This window comes from Hyperolius riggenbachi, chromosome 3, assembly GCF_040937935.1.
Source record: "Hyperolius riggenbachi isolate aHypRig1 chromosome 3, aHypRig1.pri, whole genome shotgun sequence".
Taxonomy (NCBI): Eukaryota; Metazoa; Chordata; class Amphibia; order Anura; family Hyperoliidae; genus Hyperolius; species Hyperolius riggenbachi.
Genome location: NC_090648.1, coordinates 261443346 through 261461016, shown reverse-complemented (window position 1 = coordinate 261461016; position 17671 = coordinate 261443346). Strand labels below are relative to the sequence as shown.

Genomic DNA, 17671 nt, shown 5'->3' with positions numbered 1-17671 from the left:
TGGGATAGTTTCCAGTTGTGCGGGTGCGTTTTGGTGTGCGGGGGAAATCTGCACGGCACAGCCGTCAGATTTCGCGTGTGGCTGGACTAATAGGGAAATCGCATGCGGTTTTCCCCGCGATTTTGTGTGCGATTTCGCATGTACTGCTATGACAATTTACACAGGCAGTGACATAGTTAAATTCGCCTACTTCTTAGCCATGCGGAATCGCGGGGAAAACAGCATGCGGAAACGCATCCGCATGTGATTTCATCCGCGGTGGAATCCAGGCGATTCCGCACAGCAACAGTGGAAACGAGCCCTCAGGCTTTAGCCTAAAAAAGCACAGATGTTCCAAATATTTTATTAAAAGACTTTTCACACCCAACTTGAGCAAATTAAAACACAACACCGCATTTTGGAATAGTCAGGAAAAAGTGCTGACAATGCATTTTAATATACAGTTTAAGTGCTGTAATTATGCATCAATGCTGTTCTGTAAAATGTATGAAAGGACTAACCTGGTAAAACGGACATAATTGTGGTTTATTAACATGAATTAAAATGCCCAACCAGTGCTGCAATGTGACAGTATATTACAAAAAATTAAATGCATATACTGTACTACTTCCACAAGGATCATAAAATAAAAAAGAACTGTACAATGTTTTATCAAATGGGGTGGAAGCTTTAAGCAATATACAGGCAAATACAGTATTTACAAAACTTCTAAAGAAGTTAAGTTGTTAAAACAGAACTGTACATTAAATTACAATTGTGTAAAAGAAGCAAAAAAGTAGCAATGTAACATTTAAACTGGCATGTTATCCATAGGCCCGCACACAGCACAGGAGAAAATAAAATGTGTTAGTGCTCTTACCTGTGTATTTTTTATCACATGTATAAAACATACGAATAGAAAATATTCACTAAATGAATTGAACTTCGACAAGTGACTTGCATGTTCTGCAGCATAAACTACACTGCATTCAAACAGAACTGGAATGTATACTTAATCTAAGGACTCATACTGGCTTAAAAGCACAGCTATCAGACATAAAAAAATAAAATGAAAGCGCATTGATAACTGAATTTTTACAAATTTCCATATACAGACTTTAAAAAGTACCTTTATAAGGTACATATAAAAATGTACAGTTTATTTTACACAACATTTTAAAAATGTTTATGAACATGAAACAAAATCTAATGCCAGCCTGAGCCATGGTAATTATTTTGGAAAGTTGGTGGCACCTGTGGTCTGTGAATAGGTATCTGGCCAGGCACTGTTGAGGCCTGCTGTGGTCCTTGAACCCCATGGGGGAGATTTACTGAGCCAGGATGAGGACAGAACCCTGCAGCTGATGCAATACTGTTTGGTCCTTGTGGTTGAATATGAGTCCCCTGACTAGGAATTGGGTGGTGAGGTCCTGTTGCAGAGGACTGATGTTGTGGCACAGGTCCCACTGTATTGTGGACAGGACCTTGGGCTGAGTAAGAAGCTACACTGGCATGAGCTCCAGCAGGAAAAATCGGAGGTCCTTGATGAGTCTGTAAGTGCAAACCTTGTGCTGATGCTGAGTGATGTCCAGTTCCACCTAAAACATTAGTAGACTGCGGCGGCGGTGGAGGAGGTGGGGGAGGGGGAGGAGGAGCTGTATTTAAAACATGCTGGTGTTGTACTGGCAGGCCTTGGTGTCCTGCTGTTACATGTTGCATGTGTGAATGATGGGGACTTGGGCCTGGTGGAGGAGGCGGAGGTGGAGGCAAATGATGTCCTATTGTCTGTGAATGAATTATAGTGCTACTAGCAACCGAGACTGCATGAACTTGTCCCGCCACATGTGGTTGAGGACATCCTGGGGGAGGAGGTGGTGGTGGCGGCGGTACACTTGATGGTGTGCTCTGAAGATGTGCGGCAGAGTTTTGTGCAGGCAAATAATGTCCTGAATTCACAAGATGTCCTTGAATTGCTGGTTGCCCAGTGGTGGTTGGATGACCCTGATTTGGACAAGATGTAAACACAGGTTGCTGGGGAACACTTCCTTTGATTTGACTATAGTTCTGGAAGGATGCAGAAGGTTGCTGGTTTTGATAAAAATTAGTTGTTGGTGGTGGAGGAGGAGGGGGAGGCGGAGCAGGACTGTTAACAGTTTGTTGAGTAAATGGATTATACACAGTTGAACACTGTCCTGTCTGAGCCTGGGAAAACAGTTGTCCACCTGCTGGCTGGGGAGTAGATGGCTGAAGGTTTTGCGAACTAGGAAAGAAGTTAGAATGATTTTCTCTTTGTGGTGTTCCCGCCTGATGTGGTGGGTGATGGGGTCTGAAAGGAGACCCTAACTGTTGAGAATGAGGCTTTGGTGAAAGGTAACCATGTTGTATAGGGGTATGTGGTGTAGATGACTTCGGAGACTGTTCTAAATGAGGAGATGAAGGGCAATGCAGCTTTAAAGGTGTAGAAGGCAGCTTCTGTGAATGAGGTTGAGCAACATGAGACTTTGAAAGGGACGACTGCTTCGCTTGAGTCTCCACCATAGATGTATTTAAAGCAGCATCCTGGGGAGGATCTGTCTTCAAGGAGACCTTAGGTCCTGCCAAACACAACTGTAGAGGAAAAGAAATGTAAACACCAGTCAGGACACTGTGTTTGTAAAATACCTTCAGATGATGCATGTATAAAACAATTAACAATGAGATTAGCTTATTACAATCATGCAAACCATATACATCATGTCAATGAGATGAAAATAATGCAAAGTTCATGCACATTTTTATACAACTTAATGCAACTTGAAAATAGACTAATCAGATGCCACTATGACATTTCATTGCTCAATTTTCTATGGCATTTCATTGGTCCATTTTCAAGCTACCCCAAAATTTCCAATAATTTGGAATTACCTGCATCACATTGACCAAGCCATAATATTGGAGAAAAAAACAAAATTAAAGCATATCTGCTGGTGCAATATAAAGTTAGTATTACACATGAAAGATACATCCCTAAAAGTGCTATATTCTAAATTTAAAGATTGTTACAAAATGAAGCATTGGTCTTATGAATACAGTAACCATTTCTTTACATGGCTTCCAAACAGGTGTGATTACATACAATTTCTGTGGAGGGGCCCATAAATGAAAGGGAATATAGTCTGTATAAGGAGATATTAGAAATGTATTGCAGAAATGCAGATAACTAGCTTCTTACCGAGTTTTGTTTTGAGGGACTGCTGCAATTCTTTTGTGATGACTCTGGAGGTTCATTCTCCTTTACACAATCTCCATTTTCTAGATCGGCATCTAAAAATTAACAAATACACAATAAAAAAAATTGTTACAATAGACAGTGGAATATAAAAGTATATTTTAAAGTATGTTACATAGTTATTTAGGTTGAAAGGGCTTTTTAACCACTTAAAGACTGCAGTCTTAAAACCCCTTGAAGGGAAGGTTCGCGCAGGATATAAAAAACAAACTGCCAGGAGCTGGAAGAAGCCCCAGGTAAGTGCAGTCAATCGGTGCCCTCGCCGCAGCTCCTCTCCCTCCCAGCGTCCAGCGGTGAAGAAGCCGACCTCGCTAGGTCGGCTTCCAGGTAGGCTTCTGTGCGCTCCACGGCGGGGGGGTCATATGTGTAGGGACTTCATTGGGTCTCTACTGCGCAGGCGCAGAACTACTGCACCTGCGCAGTAGAGACCAGATGACGTCACTTACACCACGTGACCCGTGCGCCGTGGAGCGCACATGAAGCCGACCCGGCGAGGTCAGCTTCTTCACCGCTGGACGCCGGAAGGGAGAGGAGCTGCGGCGAGGGCACCGATTGACTGCCAGGAGCTGGAAGAAGCCCCAGGTAAGTGCAGTTTGTTTTTTAAATCATGCGCGGATCTTCCCTTTAACCATTTCCCCTCCCCCGGGACGAGTAACTACGTCCCTGCAAACTGCCATAACTCTGTGCAGCGCAACCCCCCCCCCCCCCCCCCGCTAGATACCGCCGCTCATTACCGCCGATCGCCCGCGGCTAGATCAATGAATGGGAAAACAAATCCCATTCATTGATCTAATTCCCTGTGTGAATGGCTGCAGCCGTCTATACAGACGGCTCGGCCATTCATTCCGTATGTGTAGTGCTTCCGTTTCCGTACAAACAGTACGGCGCTGAAGTCACTACTGAGGACATCTTGTGGCCAAATTGTAATATTACATCCCCCTTTTTTTTCAGTTTATTATCCCTAGTTACCTTTTTTATTATTATTATTAACCCCTGACCTCCCACACTCCCCTAAAGTAATTTTTTTTTTTTTTTACAAATTTTTTTTTTTACAAAATTAAAAAAAAAATACATAAATAGTTACCTTAGGGACTGAACTTTTTTAATATGTATACAAAAACTGTATACTACAATTACTTTATAAATTATGGGCCTGTAATTGGGGATAGACGCAAAACTTAAAAAATGCACCTTTATTTCCAAATGAAATATTGGCGCCATACATTGTACTAGGGAAAAAGTTTAAACATTGCAATAAACGATACAAACGGGAAAATAAAATGTGTGGGTTTTAATTACGGTAGCATGTTTCATTTTGAAAATATAATGGCTGAAAACTGAGAAATGTTTTATTTTTCAATTTTTTTCTTATTCTTCTTATTAACCTCTTGACGACCAGCTAACGCCGATCGGCGTAAACTGGTCATCTGCGGGTTACCATGGAAACAGCCGCTCGATCGAGCGGCCTTTCCATGTCAGTTCACGGAGGGTGTCTCCGTGAACAGCCGGAGAGCCGCCGATTGTGGCTCGCCGGCAAAATGTAAACACGCGGGGAAGAAATCCCCACTGTTTACATCATACGGCGCTGCTGCGCAGCAGCGCCGTAAGGCAGATCGGCGTTCCCCGGCCTCTGATTGGCCGGGAATCGCCGGCATCTGATAGGCGGAAGCCTATCCTTCAATGCGCAGGACGGAACTCCGTCCTGCGCATTACGGAGAGAGGGAGGGAGGTAAGGAGGCAGAGGGCGGAAATGGCTGCGGAGGGGGGCTTTGAGGAGCCCCCCCCCCCCGCAAAACGCAGATGGCCGGCGGCGATCAGACCCCCCCGGCAGGACATCCCCCTAGTGGGGAAAAAGGGGGGGGGCTTTTTAACCACTTAAAGACTGCAGTCTTAAAACCCCAAAAGGTGAATTTCCCCATTTTGAAGCATCTCTGACTTTCCTGAGCACCTGTCATGTTTCATGAGGTGCTAAAATTCCAGGATAGTATAAATACCCCCCAAATGACCCCAGTTTGGAAAGAAGACATCCCAAAGTATTCACTAAGAGGCATGGTGAGTTCATAGAAGATTTTATTTTGTGTCACAAGTTAGCGGAAAATGACACTGACCAAAACATTTTTTAAAAAAGTTTCCATTTCTGCTAACTTGTGACAAAAACAAAGAAATCTGCCACGGACTCACCATGCCCCTTCTCTGAATACTTTGGGGTGTCTACTTTTCAAAATGGGGTGTGTTTACTGTCCTGGCATTTTGGGGGTGCTAAATTGTAAGCACCCCTGTAAAGCCTAAAGGTGCTCATAGGACTTTGGGCCCCTTAGCGCACCTAGGCTGCAAAAAGGTGTCACACGTGGTATTGCCGTACTCAGGAGAGATAGTATAATGTGTTTTGGGGTGTATTTTTACACATACTCTCTGTAATCTCTGTAAATGAGAACGGCAATACCACGTGTGACACTTTTTTGCAGCCTAGGTGCGCTAAGGGGCCCAAAGTCCTATCAGTACCTTTAGGATTATACAGGTCTTTTTGAGGCATTTGGTTTTTCACAGTTTAGGGCCCCTAAAATGCCAGGGAAGTATAGGAACCCCATAAGTGACCCCATTTTAGAAAGAGGACACCCCAAGGTATTCCGTTAGGAGTATGGTGAGTTCATAGAAGATTTTATTTTTTTGTCACAAGTTAGCGGAAATTGATTTTTTTTTTTTTCAAAAAGTGTCATTTTCCACTAACTTGTGACAAAAAAAAATAAAATCTTCGATTTTATTTTTTGTCACAAGTTAGTGGAAAATGACAATAAAAATCAATTTCTGCTAACTTGTGACAAAAAATAAAGTCATCTATGAACTCATCATACATCTAACGGAATACCTTGGGGTGTCTTCTTTCTAAAATGGGGTCACTTGTGGGGTTCCTATACTGCCCTGGCCTTTTAGGGGCCCTAAACCGTGAGGAGTAGTCTGGAAACCAAATGTCTCAAAATGACTATTCAGGGGTATAAGAATCTGCAAATTTTGAGGACAGGTGGTCCATGAGGGGCCGAATTTTGTGGAACCGCTCATAAGCAGGGTGGCCTCTTACATGACGGGTTGTATTGATGGGTGATCAGTGGGTTATTAGAGGGAAGAACAGATGTAAACAATGCACTTGGGCGGTGATCTGAGGGCAGGTCTGCGGGCGATCTGAGGGTGTGGGGCGGGTGATCAGGTGCCTGCAAGGGGCAGGTTAGGGTCTGATCTGATGGGTGGCAGTGACAGGGGATGATTGATGGGCGATTGTCAGGTGATCAGTGCGTGATTACAGGGGAGAATAGATGTATACAGTACACAGGGGGGGGTCTAGGGAGGATCTGAGGGTGGGGCGGGGGGGATGATCAGGAGCCTCCAGGGGGCAGTTTAGGACCGGATCTAAAATATAATAATAATCCGAACATTTGCATAGCGCTTTTCTCCTGTCTGACTCAAAGCGCTCAAGAGCTGCAGCCACTGGTACGCGCTCAAGAGGCCACCCTGCAGTGTTAGGGAGTCTTGCCTTGAACTCCTTACTGAATAGGTACAGACCCTAGCCAGGATTTGAACCCTGGTCTCCCAAGTCAAAGGCGGTGCCCTTAACCAGTACACTATCCATATATAGCATTGACAGATAGTGACAGGGAGTGATTGATGGGTGATTGGGTGTAAACAGTGGTCTGAAGGGTGGGGGGTCTGAGGGTTGCAGTGGGTGATCAGGGGGCAGGATCAGTGTGCTTACTAGGGGTGCTGCCTACTGCCCTAGTGGTCCCTCGATCACTGGAATAACCAGGGCAGGAAGCAGCCTGTATAATACGCTTTAAATACATTACAAAGCGAATTATATGCTTTCTATGCGGCAGATCGGGTTGACGTCACGGGGGCGGAGTCTAATGCCGGCAGAGGCATGCGCATCTATGCACGCAATCCCCGCTATTCAGTCCCCCCCGATCGGAGTTACGCGGCCCTGGGGGTGCCACTTTGCCGACGCCAGTGTTCTCCCCAGAATTTCTAACCAGCCGGGTGGCATGAAAAAGTAGCCGGGTGGGGAAGTAGGGTCACGTTGGGTGGAGTTGGAGGGTGATGCTGGGTGCCACTACTAGGTAGGGAGGGGCAGGGTGGATCGTGTTGGGTGCTACTTGGTAGGGACGAGTGTAGGTGGATCATGCTGGGTGCTTTTGAATGAGGAGGTGGGTAAGGAGGAAACACACTGGGAACTACTGATGAGGAGTTACACTGGATGATCTCCCATGCACACAAGCATGACGTACACATGCTTGTTGCTTGTCTATGTGCTAAACAGCGTGTACTACAGAGGGGAAAAAAGGGACTGGGAAAGAAAAAACAAGGAGGAATGTGTGAGAGACAAAGGGAAATGTGTGAGAGGGAGACAGACTAATGCTGGGAATACACGGTTCGTTTTTGCCTTCGTTTAAACCTTCGATTCGTTCGGTAAACGAATCGAGTGTTGAAAACGTATGTGAAAATAGTCATAATCTCATTATAGTTTCGATTAATAGACCCCAAAAACGAACGACTAGTGATCGAACATGTTTGATATTATCTCTCTTTATCCATCTAATCGAGCCATTGGTAGGCTTGATGGCTGTTCAGATCGATTATATATTCGTTTATGCTAGTCCGTCCCTGTAAAAAGGGATTTTCGTTTCTTTGCAGCCTTCGATCATTGGAAAAACGAAACTATCAGAATCGAAAAAAAAAACGAAACCGTGGGTGGTGATATTAACCGTATGACCGATTATTTCGGGATCGAAAAGGACAAAAGGCACAATCGAAACGAAGGTTTAAACGAAGGCAAAAACGAACCGTGTATTCCCAGCATAAAGGTAGAAGAAAACATATGTATATCAGTGTGGAAAAGGAAGGAGGGGGGGGGGGCAATAAAAACAACAACACTGTGTGGGTCAGAGAGGAGAGGATTGCAAGCAGTACCATCTAAATATGAATGTAATACAAGAATGCAGCACTCTCACAGATCCTGTAACTTGCACAGCACACTGCAGGTCTGCAGACAGGTTTACATCAATGTAACATCTCGGAGCAGAGCAGTTGGGGGAAGGACAGCAATAGGAGCTGTAAAAATGTCTGTCTCCTCTCCTCCCAGCAAAGTGCATCTGCAAGGGGGGCATGCCATAGAGGTGACGCTACACCAGGCACAGCAGCAGAGGCAGCTAATAGCCATCAGTCACCACCTTACCAGGGATTAACAGATAACCATCTGCCCTGCAATGCTGTCTCCCCGGCATGAGCGAGCGCTGCGCCACACTCTTCCCTGTGCTCTGACATCTGACCTGCGAGGCTGGAGGTGAGGCTGGAGCACATGCTGGGAAGTTTGCTGCGATGTGAAGACTTGCTGGAGGAAGGAAGAGAGCCCGTCCTCTGCATAATAGTCATGCAGATCGGGATGGGATTCACTAGCTCCAGCTCCTTTGAAGTTCCCGCGGTGCCTGTGTGTAACTTCAGTTACCAGACTCTCACCGCCCCTCTACATCACGGCTATGCAGGAGCTGAGGGGAGGGCGGAGATAGTGTAAGTGACAGCGGCTGGCTCCAATAACACAGCCGCTGCTCACTGCATTGAATGTGGAGGAAGAAAATCTGATGCACGCTGTAACCACAGGCGGGCGGGAAGCTGAGACCAGCCGGGCGCTCCGCCCGGGTAATAGGCTCTGGGGAGAACACTGGACGCCCATAGGTAATGGGCGGTCGGAAAGTGGTTAAACCCTTAGTAATTCTGCAGTAGTCTCATCTCGGATGAGGAGGTGTAGAATATACACACTTAACCTCATCCACACTGGGTAGTGTTCTTTAAAAGGTGAACTTCAGGATATGCCAAGTAATAATGTCCCTTGAGGTACAGGAGTAATACATTTTTCTTAAAATCATGTTTCTCTTGCTTATAATATGGTGTGTAAGATTGCATTTCTGCTATTAAAAGCAAGATTTATAATGGTGTGAATTGAAAATTCAGAAATATTTTAGACTCCTTGCTGTACAAATATTGGTAAGCATATTAATTAATGGTATAAATTCAGGTAAACTTGTAGAATGTGCAGCAGAGCATGTCCCAATTACTTGCCCCCTGTAATGCTGAGTGTGGGCTAGGTAAAGCCAACTGTTCTCAATCCCTTCAGTGGCACAAACTGTGCTAGAGGGATACTTGATACCTTGAAGTAGTAACCTGGTGTATACTGGCAAGGGTCAGTCCTAAAACAAAATGTGTCTAAGAGTATAATATAGTGACAACTGCCAGCATACATAATACAAATAAAATGTTTATGAGAGTCGCAATGGCACTGTACTGTGTGGATAAAAGGTCTTAAAAATGTTTCTGGTGCATAATGTTAGATACTTGCAGTACTGATTATAGATCACTACTTAGCTTATGTGAATGCCTACCTACAGTGGTCAGAAAGCTTCCCTCACCACTCAGATTGCTGCCACCTTTACTCTTAAGACAAGGCAAGAGAGTTTCCTTACCCCCATCTTTATCTTTCCTGTGATCACTCAGTAACAGGGCTCTTTGATAGCTCCTTTCTCTAACTTGTTCAACAGAGGTTGATGAAGTCCTGCAAAACAAAATACTATACATGAATTACAGCACTCAGAGGAAGGTCCTGGAACCTGTGACCAGAACATAATGTTATGCAACAACCCAACTATATAACTGGGAGTAACATACTTGTTACCAGAAAACCAAACCATTTTTGTGGCCAACATTATAGTGTATTGGCAGTTACCAGGATTTGTACATCTTACTCACCTACCCCCATGGTAAACAAGGCTATTTGCCAACTTTAACTCAGTCAAAATACCTGTAACACCAAAATACTGGTCACGTGGCTTACAGCCAGCTTTTCTAAACCAATGGTTATAGCTCTGTCTTCCTTTGTCAGACCTTTGTTACGTGGTAGAAATAGTGAAAGCAAGTTCACCTCTCTTCACCTCCCTGGCAGTATGATTCTTTCAGAATCTTAGGCTCTTAATTTATTTGCTTTTAAACCCTAAAATTCTGTAGTAAAAAAAAAAAAAAAATCAAAAATCACACTGCAAAGAGATCTGCAGCAGCCATGCACATTACTCCCCTCCCTGGGATCCAGCGCTGCAATTCTCCCTCCTGTCCTCTGGGTGGTGCTCTAACCCTATGGTGAGATCACGTAACAAATGGAGATCTCACCTAACGGATCAAGAGCCTCCAAGGACCAAAAGAAGAAAGGCTGCATGTGTCTGGATCCTGGGGGAGGAGAGTTCCAACTGCCACTGCACTGTGTCCCCACCAAGGAGGTTAAAGAGAACCCGAGGTGAAAATAAAATAATGAGATAAACAATTGTATTTATCCTCCTAAAAGTGACTTAAGATATCCCATGGTTTTATTTTATATTTAAATATTTACAGAGTAGTTTAAATGTTTTGTTTTCTCTTCTCACTGGCAGCATATTAAGTGTCCCTAAATTAAAATACATGAGCTATTGACTTTTTTTTAATGGCTGTAATTAGCTTATCAGTGATGTTTACTATATTCCCAACAAAGTACCCACAAGACGGAAGCGGTCACTTCCATGCTTAAAAGTTTACAATTTCAAGCAGCTAAATAAAACAAGTAAACCAGCCCGGTTATTAATGTTTTGCACTGTACATACACATTTATCTCATGTCACATGTCGCCTCAGGTACACTTTAAAAGACAAAATCATAAAAGGACAACTATCGCAAAGTGCCTCTCCTTTTCTGCCACTAAAATAAAAGCTCTTAAAAAAAAACAAAAAAACAACAGTATCAACATTTTTCATCAGTACATTAGCAAGTGCCGCTGCCCGAGGACTGTACCATCTTATGTAGGTATACACTAGCTGGCAACATCGCAGCATAGTGAAAATGGTGCCACATAAGTGAATTTCCCAGAGTGGTTATGCACATTCTGCAGCCTCTTCCTTTGCTTAGTATCAGTACAGATTTAGGTTTATTTGTGCATGGGATTCCACACACCACTAATTCTAAAATTAGTGCACTAACAGGAAGATCTGCCCTCAGAAAATCAATGCTGCTCTCTTGCATCACCGCTGACCTTAGGAAAGCAGTGCAATGTCATTTTACTGCTGAAAAAGCTCTATGCTCTTTGCATGGAGTCAGCAGGTGGGACTGCGAGGAGAGCAGGCAAATCAGCAAGGATGGAAGCCTAGGACTGACATAGGAACATAATAAAAATCAACAGGGTCATTAAATAAAGCAAACATCTGGGAAATGTATATAAATAGCACCCTGTGCGCATTACTTCACTGTATTACAGCCCCAACATTCATCAGAACACTGTTGGGTCCTACCTATTAGAATGGTACAGAGTCCAGAGGTGTTGCCATCGCCACCTAGCTGAAAAATAATAGATTTATAATACACCTATGTTAGTTTTGTTTAGAAACAAAATTGATTGGGTATGTATGTAGGCAGACATTACCTTTCCATTTAGCACTCAAAAAGGCAGCGGATTTTTCATGATAGTTGTCCTTTAAACATGTCATTTCACTTAGAACATCCTGTTAAGACAAATATACACTGCCACTGCATTTTAATCTTAAATGCCCTTTTCATGTATGTCCTGTGCCATTCTGCTTCTGGTACTTTCTGAATCATCTCAGGTTACCCCTTTCTCTCTTCCTAGCTTGTCCTTTTCTCCCTCATCTCACACGCATAGTACTTCCCCTTACTAGTCAGTCTGGCACATCAGACAGCCCTTCCTGCAATAGTATCGCTAAAGCTGGCCACTAACGGTCCAATTTCTAGTGAAAAATCATTCGAGTCATCAGAAATTCTGATCGGACGAAAAATCGTTCACTACACCATCAACTAACCAATCATTGCTTCCTATCTATCACGACCACCAAGAAAATCCAAATTTTCGTTCGACGAAAATTCATTCGGGCGACATTTTTTTCACTTGTTCATAATCGATTGTGTCCACCAATGGAGATTATTTACAACCAATCCGATCAGAATTTCTGATCGCTCGAACGATTTTTCGCTAGAAATTGGACCGTTTATGGCCAGCTTTAAGGTGAGCAAGAGAATTGCATGTGGAAAAGTAACATGGAGAAGTGGTTTGATTTGTAGAAGTAAAGCTGGGGCAATTTGTTACACAAACTGGGAGCACTTGAAATAAATTTAACAGGTGCATAGGAAGTGCTTGTTTATAATTTACATAAAGCATTTCCTTCTCAACTAACAGTGGGCTGGAGAGCCAGGACTTTCATGTAGGAACAGACTGTTGGTATAATGCAGAGAAGTGATGTGTGGCTTGCAGCAGATGGGTAAGGGGCCACACTAAGGGCCTGGACACACTAATGCGCCTGTGTCTGCATTTCAGTACAGTATCTGAAACAATGGGCTCAATTCTGGTAGCTGTGGGAGGTGATAAAAGCATCAGTCGGGAAAATACCTCATTCGTTATTTTTTTTTATTTTTTTGAATTCTTGTACATTTTCCTGCCTGTTGCTTATAGTCGGTAAATTAGCGACACGGGGAAAACATGCTTTACCGAGTGCTTTTCACTCGGTAAACAATGAGGTATTTTCCCGACAGTTGCCTCTTATACTGCTCCCCGATCCCCCTCCAGACCCCAGCCTGTCATTTTGCTCCGTCCACCCCCCTCCCGAGCCCAGCCTGTCATACTGCTCTGCTCCCAGACCCCCCTCCCGAGCCCAGCCTGTCATATTCAACCCCGACCCCCCTCCTGAGCCCGGCCTGTCATACTCTTCCAGACCCCCCTCCCGACACCCTCCCGCGGCACCCGGACTCCCGGAGGGACAATCAGTATGGATTCCCTTGCAGCGCTATAAAATATAGGTGCTACTCTCCATTAAGGCACGCTCCTGCGTTGACCGGGCATCCTCCTTTTCCTCCTCCGTATAGCTCCAGCTGTTTACCGTACCGGGGACGCGGCTTAATGACGTCATCAAGCCGCGTCCCGTGTACGGTAAACAGCCGGAGCAGTACGGAGGAGGAGAAGGAGGATGCCTCGTGAACGCAGGAGCGTGTGGTGAGTAGTAGCACCAATGCTTCTTAGCGCTGCAAGTGGATGCATACGGATTGTCCCTCCGGGGGGGGGGGGGGGGGGGGGGGGGTCGGGTCGGATGAGGGGGGGGGGGGGGTCGGGGCACTATACTAGCTACATACTGGGGCACTATACTAGCTACATACTGGGGCACTATACTAGCTACATACTGGGGCACTATACCAGCTATATACTGGGGCACTATACCAGCTATATACTGGGGCACTATACCAGCTATATACTGGGGCACTATACCAGCTATATACTGGGGCACTATACTAGCTACATACTGGGGCACTATACTAGCTACATACTGGGGCACTATACTAGCTGCATACTGGGGCACTATACTAGCTGCATACTGGGGCACTATACTAGCTGCATACTGGGGCACTATACTAGCTGCATACTGGGGCACTATACTAGCTGCATACTGGGGCACTATACTAGCTGCATACTGGGGCACTATACTAGCTACATACTGGGGCACTATACTAGCTGCATACTGGGGCACTATACTAGCTGCATACTGGGGCACTATACTAGCTACATACTGGGGCACTATACTAGCTACATACTGGGGCACTATACTAGCTACATACTGGGGCACTATACTAGCTGCATACTGGGGCACTATACTAGCTGCATACTGGGGCACTATACTAGCTATATACTGGGGCACTATACTAGCTACATACTGGGGAACTATACTAGCTACATACTGGGGCACTATACTAGCTACATACTGGGGCACTATACTAGCTACATACTGGGGCACTATACTAGCTACATACTGGGGCACTATACTAGCTACATACTGGGGCACTATACTAGCTGCATACTGGGGCACTATACTAGCTGCATACTGGGGCACTATACTAGCTGCATACTGGGGCACTATACTAGCTACATACTGGGGCACTATACTAGCTGCATACTGGGGAACTATACTAGCTGCATACTGGGGAACTATACTAGCTACATACTGGGGCACTATACTAGCTACATACTGGGGCACTATACTAGCTACATACTATACTGGGGCACTATACTAGCTATATACTGGGGCACTATACTAGCTGCATACTGGGGCACTATACTAGCTGCATACTGGGGCACTATACTAGCTGCATACTGGGGCACTATACTAGCTACATACTGGGGCACTATACTAGCTATATACTGGGGCACTATACTAGCTGCATACTGGGGCACTATACTAGCTGCATACTGGGGCACTATACTAGCTACATACTGGGGCACTATACTAGCTATATACTGGGGCACTATACTAGCTGCATACTGGGGCACTATACTAGCTACATACTGGGGCACTATACTAGCTACATACTGGGGCACTATACTAGCTATATACTGGGGCACTATACTAGCTACATACTGGGGCACTATACTAGCTGCATACTGGGGCACTATACTAGCTATATACTGGGGCACTATACTAGCTATATACTGGGGCACTATACTAGCTACATACTGGGGCACTATACTAGCTATATACTGGGGCACTATACTAGCTATATACTGGGGCACTATACTAGCTATATACTGGGGCACTATACTAGCTATATACTGGGCACCACACTAGCTATATACTGGGGACTATACTAGCTATACTGGGGCACTATACTAGCTATTCTGGGGCAACTAAATTCCCTATACTGGGGCAACTATGCTAGCTATGCCGCCACACCCCAGCCCCCCTCTTCTCCATAACCCGCTGCGCACTAGGTCGTGTAAAACACCCAGGCGCTCCCCCCCAGGTCCCCGGAGAAAAATTTGGCCAGAAAGTAGTCCCCGGGGCGGAAAAGGTTGTGGACCCCTGCCTTATGTGCTGTGGGATGGGCATCCGCAAGACTACTCACTGTCATGGCTTTCCAGCGTTGATCGCGCACCCTCCACTGTTCAGCTCAGGGCTACTGTTTACCGTACTGGGGACGCGGCTTGATGACGTCATTAAGCCGCTTACCCCGGTATTGTGAACGGCAGCCCGGCAGTGATCTGCCGCCAATCTCGTCGCATTTGTGGGAAAATCTGCTGCCAATCTCATCCTTTTAGTGGGAAAATCTGCTGCCAATCTTGTCGCATTTGTGGGGAAATCTGCTGCCAATCTCGTTGCATTTGTGGGGAAATCTGCTGCCAATCTCGTTGCATTTGTGGGGAAATCTGCTGCCAATCTCGTTGCATTTGTGGGGAAATCTGCTGCCAATCTCGTTGCGTTTGTGGGGAAATCTGCTGCCAATCTCGTTGCATTTGTGGGGAAATCGGCTGCCAATCTCGTCGCACTTGTGGGGAAATCTGCTGCCAATCTCATCGCATTTGTGGGGATATCTGCTGCCAATCTCGTTGCATTTGTGAGGAAATCTGCCGCCAATCTAATTGCCTTTGTGGGTATATCTGCCGCCAATCGAATTGCATTTTGTGGGGATATCTGCCGCCAATCTGACTGCATTTTGTGGGGGTATCTGCCGCCAATCTAATTGCATTTTGTGGGGATATCTGCCGCCAATCTAATTGCATTTTGTGGGGATATCTGCCGCCAATTTGCATTTTGTCGGAAAATTTGCTGCCATTTGACTACTTGATGAATTATCATGAGGCATGTAACTACTTGATTATTTTATCTAAAATGTATCTGGTCGGACCTAATCTCTGTGAATAACACCGCTACTTACTTTGTGGGTTTTTTCGGAGCACTTTTAGGGCCCGTTCACACTTGTAATCGCAGAACGCCGGCGATTACCGCGAGTGATTTTCCCGCGATTAGCGTGGAAAAATCACTGGACACTGCGGCGGTTTTGGAGCGATCGCGATTCGGTCGCTAATCGCGGAACGCTCGTCGCCGGCAAACCGCTGTCACTCGCTAGCAGTTTTTGCTAAACCGCTAGCAGTTTGCCGTGAGCGGGAATCGCGCGATTCCCGCTCAGGTGAGAACGGGCCCTAAGAGGCTGTGGGTCGGGAGGGGGAGGTCGGAACAAAGAACAAGCTGAAAAGGCTCCATGTTATGTGACCGATATCACAATTCTATCACAACACTGCATTTATCATGTGGTAGAGGTAGGTCTAATTATGTGAGGCAAAAGACATGCAAACACGCACCTTATTTCACTTCAGAATTCAAGTGTGAGGTATTTCACTACTAAATACCACACATTTATAGTAGAAAATTACCACATGAATTACCTCATGAAATTATATGAGGTAAAACTTTACTTAAACTACCAGAATTCAAAAGTTGATTTCCCTCATGAGGTAAACCCAATTCCATGAGGTAATTATTTACTAAACGCTACCAGAATTGAGCCTAATGTGTTGCTGAAAAGAAGTGCATTAATGTGTTCAGGCCCTAAGACGAGATAGGGGAACCTGATACAGTATACTCAAACCCTGCCAAGAAGCAGCAGACACAAACCACAGGAAATAAGTGAAAACAACCTTTTAGGATAAAAATGCAATAGCACAGTGGCTGAATAAAGAGTATATGAGGGGCAGAAATGTATCTTATTGCACTCCAGCAGACTATCCATTGGCAAGAAAGACAATCAAATGGAAAATAAAACAAAGAAAAAGAAAGGTGCTCCAATGCGTATTGTATTTATTACAAACACACGCTTCATTTACAATAAAATTAAACTTTGGTTGCAGTTTATGGAATGTAATGTACAGAATCAAAATTACAACAACAAAAAATTATATATATATATATATATATATATATATATATATATATATATATATATATATATATATATATATATATATATATATATATATATATATACACGCAGTCCGCGTCTGTGCGGACTGCGCAGCCGCGGCCAGCTCAAGCGCCCATTTTAGCGGAGGCAGGAGAGCCCGACCCGGGCTGTGGGGTCGGGAGCCGGCCCGGGGGGCTATTGAGCAGCAGGGACCCGGCGGAACGGCACGGAGGGCGCGGATGGCGTCCTCCGTGCAGTAAAATTTCATGCAGGTATTTAACTTTTTTTGAGTATTTCACCTTGAGAGTCCTTTAACTAAATTAACCATAACTACTGGATTTGGGACTCTGTAGCTGAAGACTAGAAGTTTATCAAATAGAACATCTTACCAGATTTAATGGCAGTTTTCTTTAAAAAAATTGATATAAATACAACCAAAATGAGAAAAAATGCCCCAGGAAGCCATGCAAAAGTACAGTATATGCCCAGTGGCTAAGCTGTTAGTACTCTAGACTTGCAGCATTAGAGTCTCAGACAGGGCATTAGTTGTTAGGTCTTCCCCGTGGTTGTGTAGGGTTCCTCTGGATGCTATAGTATCTTCACATAACCCAAAATATTGTGGAAGTTTAAATTGCCAAG

At 44.8% G+C, this 17671-nt stretch overlaps 1 protein-coding gene across 7 annotated transcripts in view; it reads right to left on the bottom strand.

Moving 5' to 3' along the window:
* Positions 1–395: 395 nt before the first annotated feature.
* Positions 396–17671, bottom strand: part of KMT2E (lysine methyltransferase 2E (inactive)) — a 141300-nt gene continuing 124024 nt past the window's right edge. For all 7 annotated transcript variants that reach the window (XM_068276239.1, XM_068276240.1, XM_068276236.1 and 4 more), the window contains 3 exons: positions 9751–9839; positions 3191–3282; positions 396–2586 (listed from right to left, as the gene is read on the bottom strand). In XM_068276239.1, the coding sequence (XP_068132340.1) occupies positions 1186–2586; positions 3191–3282; positions 9751–9839 (1582 nt within the window). In that variant the 3' untranslated portion in view covers positions 396–1185. The remainder of the gene's footprint in view (positions 2587–3190; positions 3283–9750; positions 9840–17671) is intronic.